Source organism: Helianthus annuus, chromosome 17 (assembly GCF_002127325.2).
Source record: "Helianthus annuus cultivar XRQ/B chromosome 17, HanXRQr2.0-SUNRISE, whole genome shotgun sequence".
NCBI classification, from domain to species: domain Eukaryota; kingdom Viridiplantae; phylum Streptophyta; class Magnoliopsida; order Asterales; family Asteraceae; genus Helianthus; species Helianthus annuus.
Window position 1 is genome coordinate 120,896,455 of NC_035449.2, and position 5,652 is coordinate 120,902,106.

Here is a 5,652-nt window from a genome sequence, read left to right on the forward strand (position 1 = left end):
ACACGGTTGAAGCAGTTTCTATGGTACCGTTGGCCAGTTCTACTTCATATTTTATGCTTAGGGTTTTAACAGGCAGATTTAATAACTTACAAAACTTATCATCAACAAACGACTTATCTGCACCCGAATCAAATAATACCCTTGCATAGACATCATTGATAAGAAAGGTACCTATTATCACGTTGTCATTCTGAATTGTTTCCTGTGCATTCATCTGAAAGACCCTAGCATTGATCTTCTTGCCTTCCTCAGGTTTCTTGGCATACTTTGGGTAGTTAGACTTGATATGCCCTTTCTCGTTACAGTTGTAACAAGTCGCATCCTTTATCTTCTTGCAGTCCAATGTCTTATGCTCACTAGACTTACAAATCCCACAAGCCCTAGGCTACGATTGGGATTTCGATTCATACCTGCACTTTCCCAGATGACGCTTCTTGCAGATCTTGCATTTGGGCTTCTCACCCGACTGTTGGTTATCCTTCTTGAACCCTAGACTCTTCTTGTTTTCAGAGTTCCTTTTATGCTTCTTATCAGAATAGTGTGAGCCCCCATCCTCACGTTTCCTTTTCCCTTCATCAGAATTCCTAAGCGATCTCTGCCTGACCGCATCAAGGGTAAGGGATAATGACAAATCAGCTACTGACCAAAAGGTAGTAGGTCGAGAGGCTTTCACACTAGCTTTGATCTCTGGGGCTAAACCCCCAATGAAACGGGCTATACGTTTTGGTTCCGGTGTCACCAAGTAAGGAACCAATCGAGACATGGTGTTAAAACTCGTGAGATACGCCTGACAGTCTAAGTTCTTCATAACCAATGTCAGAAAGTCGGTCTCGATCTTCTCAACTTCATGTTGAGGACAGAAATTCTCTTTAATCAAAGCAACAAACTGAGCCCATGATAAGTTGTATAACGGAATCTTTCCAGTAGCTTGGATTAAGGACCTCCACCAAGCTAGAGCTTCTCCTTTGAACGATTGTGAAACATACTTCACAATATCTTGCTCTGCACACCCACTAATATCAACCACTGTATCCATCTCATCTAGCCACGTCATGCAATCAATGCCTCATTTTTCCACAGTGAAATCCCTGGGCTTGCAGGAGACGAAATACTTACAAGAACAGGTTTTTGCTCGTGGCTCCTTATCAAATACAATCTTCTTTGATGGAACACTATGCTGATTTGAAGAGTGCTGGCCATCATCTTTCTTTGACTCGTGAGTTTTAGATGGTGGCTTACTATGAGCCACAGAGTGAGTCTTAGGGTGTGATTTAGAATAAGGTACTGATAGGGTCTTGCTCCGAGTACCACTTGATTCATTAAACTGCCTATCCATGGCCTTGGTAACAACATTATCAATCAATGCTTGAAGTTTCGCACCAGTTACGTTGATTCTGGTAGTATCATGATTTCCCTGAGGGTGACTGTTGACTTCTTCAGATTCTGCCATGTAGCTTGATTGCTACATAAAGTGATGACAATTTTCTATTCAGAAGACTTTATAGGAATTGTCCTTTATGGCAATTTATTAACCATGGAACTAATAACCATATGGGTTAATTTAATTTTATTTAAATTTTCATTATATTTTATCCTTATCATAAACTATTTATGATAATATGGTGGCATACTAAAGGCCTAGTCACAAGGACAATTTTTAAATTATATGCCATGATTTTATAGAATCAGGGCTTTTAGGTTTGAACGCAGTTCATTACCTTTCTTGACAGGGAGTCATAGACTACAACTGTCTCTTGTCTTATATGACAATGAATATGGCCCGAAGGCACTACATCACCAATGGATGTTTTAAATAATACAGAAAGGAATTAGAAGGATCCAATATAAGGATGACTTATGTGATTTTATCGAATCACATTTGCCTGGAATGTTAAAATGTTTTCAAATGTTAATAAGGAATTGAATCTTAATAAGGAACTACCATCATGTCCCTGTCTTAAAATGACACATGGCTAGGTTTTGCCTTTAAGATTTTGTTTATTATATAAGAGCAGATCTTACAAAAGGAATGATATACTTTATTTACTTCTTATTTTATATTAATGCATATAATGACAGAAATGAAATTTAATTAAAACATTCCACCAACATTAAACGGAGTACATAATTGCCCTAAGCGAGACTTTAACAGAAATAACTTGCCCACGCAGGGGCTAAACTGGAAATACAAGTCCTCACATGGACTAGATACATAAATAGATGTCCACACAGGGACTTAACTAAAATTTAAAGAAAAACAAACAAACAAATAAGGAATCTCAAGGATCCCTTCTGTTCTTCCCCTTGATTAAACTTGCCAAACCCTTAAGAAATCGCAGGTGGCTTCTACGCTCCTCTTGAACCTCATGCTCCACCTGGCTCACCCTTTGAAGAATCTCCTGCTGCTGCGGAGGCTGGATCTGCGGTGGCTGCGGCTGCTGCTGCTGCGGAGGTTGAGGAGGTGGCGGGTATTGGTACCCATAGGCCGGGTACCCAGTCTGATAAGGGACTCCATAGGGTCCCTCAGGATGAAGAGCATTGTAGTTTGCCGCTACAAGATATGGGTCAACATCGGGGGCGTTGTAGTAATTGTAGCCGGTATGGGCTGGCTGCTCAAAAGGGTTATACGCCGCTGCACCGGCGTGTGTAGGAATCGGGTTATTATAACCCATGTGTGATGGTGGTGGTGCGACTGGCGGCGGCGGTGGCAGTGGCGTAACCGCCTGGAAGCGTGAATCCTCGGAGGGATCCTGTTGCTGCTGAGGTGCTGGGTTAAAAGGGGGGAGTAAACTCCCAAGGGTATGAGGCAAACCTTGCCTCATAGCTGTCCGGGCCTCGGTAAGGTGAACCGTGAAAGGATGATCCATATGAAATCTCTATGGGATGCGTCGGCGTCCCACTTGGCGGCATCTCCGGATCGGGGTCATCATCCATATCCATGTTTTGATCACCGGAGAAGTGATCTTCTGGTCCCAATGGGTTAAAACCCACTGGTTCTTGCACCTAGTTTTCCAGGTTGAACCGGCTCTGGAAGAATGGGGTCGGGTCTCCAAAGGCATGGTGTGAACCCGACTGCTGCAATGGAAGGTAGGATCAGTTAGTTTTAAAGGAAGATATACGGTTCAAAACGCAAGATTAAGCGAAGACTGGATTAGAATGTGATTTAGACCCGACAAGTTTGAAGACTTGTATAATATGGGTAAACTAAACACATTCTGGATTTTGACTTAAAAATGATGAGGTTTGACCCGTTTCGGTTAATTTATGCAAACTAGTTACATAAACTGCACCGAACGCGAAAAATGCATAACGGGTGAACAAATGAGTCATGAACAGGCTTCCTAAGTTAATATGCCTTAAATATGTTGTGATATCAGTAGGATACCTTCCATTATGCCCAAAACGGATTTAAACAGAACTTAAGCCCCGTAGGGTTATTTTGGTCATTTTAAAGGGTATAAACGAGATTAAATACTAATCCGAGGTTCTGTTCTGAAATGATCAGTAAAAATATTTATTTTTGCAAGTCATATCAGTAGGGTATTGTATATATGTGAAATTTATCATTTATAACCAAACTATGCACCGTATGGGCATTTTGGTAATTTCACATAAGCTTTAAAAGTCAAATTTGGAATTCTGAGTTCAAAACTTTTGTTTACTGTTAAATTATACAAATTTACTTAAAACATCAGTAGGTATTAAGTCTTATATGTTAAAAATAGTTTTAATCCATACTATGCGTTTAAAATGCGTAAAAAGTCGGTTTTAAGCGATTTTCAGGTTATATAAGGAAAGCTGAGATTTTTATTAGTTCAGAAGGCCTAAAATCTTTTATTTACATATAAAATCAGTAGAAAAAGGTTTGGTATCAAAATGTTATGTAAAACTCATTTTATTAGCAAAAAGGGTATAACCGACAATTACCGAATCAAAGCAAGAACCCCTATGTTATGATCAGTTTAAAAATAAACAAAAATCTTCAAAAATCCCAAAATATTATATTACATCAGTGGGTAAAAGGTTTGGTGTCAAAATTCGGGTTTAAATAGGCTTTATGCCAAATATGCCGTTTAATTAATAAAAAGCTTTTAAATTACGATATTGAGCATAACTCCTAATTTAGACCTCAAACTGATGTCAAATTTTTAGGACACGTTTATAAATCAGTAATAAAGGTTTTTATCTTCTCATATTTTCAAAAATCTCGTTTTAATGTCAAAAGGGCATAATGGTCAACATTTAAGCAATTAACGGAAATATGCAAATGAATCAGATAATTAAGGAACCATGTAGTATAACCTCAGAGGGTTTTACTAACTTATAATATGGTCCTAAAGGAACCCTAAGGCATATCTAAACAAGCTAAATCGGGTCAAAACTGAAAGTCAAAGCAAAAGTCTACTTTTGCGACTTTCGGTTCCGAACCGAGCCTAAACTCAGAATTGTCGGGTTGAACATGCTTAGACATGTTCTTACATTAATTACCAAGTTATTTTAGTTTTAAAACAGGTTCCATAGCTTCTACATTACTAATTATGAATTTATTTGCAAAATAGCTCTCTGTTGACTTTTTAATATTAAGTTTGACTCGACAATTGACCAAGTTAGAGTGGAAATCAGAGGGTGCCCTTTTAAGGGTTTATTACCCACATAATTACCAACTCATAGCCACTTTCAATTCGAAAAATGACTGGACAATTAGTGATTAATCACTAAGTCAAAGCTTAATTACGATGACTTTGACTTTTGGTCATTAGACAAATAAAACATGAACTAGGAAGGCTAAAAATGCTTACAAGCTCCTGAGAAAGAGTTAGAATGGTTTTTGTGAGTGAACAATAAACTAGCAAACCAACAAGTTCTTATATAGCTGTAGGATCGATTGCTGACCCGAACGAGTCGTTCAGAGGTTGTCTCTTGCAATTCAGATGCGGAATAATAAGAAAAGCAAGTAGATATAGCTTGTTCTTCCTCCTAACTGCTTGTTTTACTGATTTAAAACGTTTTACAGATCGATCTTCACACCGGCAAAGCTTCGGCGTGGAATACAAAGAATCGCTACTCAGGATCGCTCCAACACACACCTATATATAGTGGATTTGGAACCGCTCATGTGGACATGTGACACATGAGCGATCCAGACTTGACCATAAAAGCGATCCATCATGACACATAAGCGATCCAAACATCTAATAACACTATGAGCGACCCTAACTCCTAAAACCTATACAGACTCCCGTTTTCTCGTATTTCGTGCCCTATGCTATACAATACAATGTAAGATCTGATCCTAGACACTTAGACGGAATCAACAGATGTAGTGCACCAACAATAGCCAAATAAACTTCACAAGATCATTCCGCACAAGCCTACAAATGATTTCTGATGATTCCAGGTGTCCCTATGCATGAAAAACTGTTGGCTCAGTCCCTGGAATTGAAAACAAGGCATGCAAAGGCGGTGTAACCTGCTGTACAGGCATCTGTGCAGTTTTTTTGCACCTGCAGGTTCTACGCGGCCCGCGTAAGGTCTGGACAAGGCCTACGCGACCGGTATGGAGGTCAGATCCGGTCAACAAGTTTTCAGACTTTAAATTTTTGGTCCATGGTCCCTCTAAACATGTTTTAACTTTCATTTATTGCACTTTTA

At 39.1% G+C, this 5,652-nt stretch overlaps 1 protein-coding gene across 1 annotated transcript; it reads right to left on the reverse strand.

The window, feature by feature from the left end:
* Window positions 1-2,279: 2,279 nt before the first annotated feature.
* LOC110887689 (early nodulin-75-like) lies at window positions 2,280-2,822 on the reverse strand. The gene has a single exon (XM_022135266.1). It carries the CDS (start codon window positions 2,820-2,822, stop codon window positions 2,280-2,282), a length of 543 nt encoding a protein of 180 aa, XP_021990958.1.
* Between the last annotated feature and the right edge of the window lie 2,830 nt (window positions 2,823-5,652).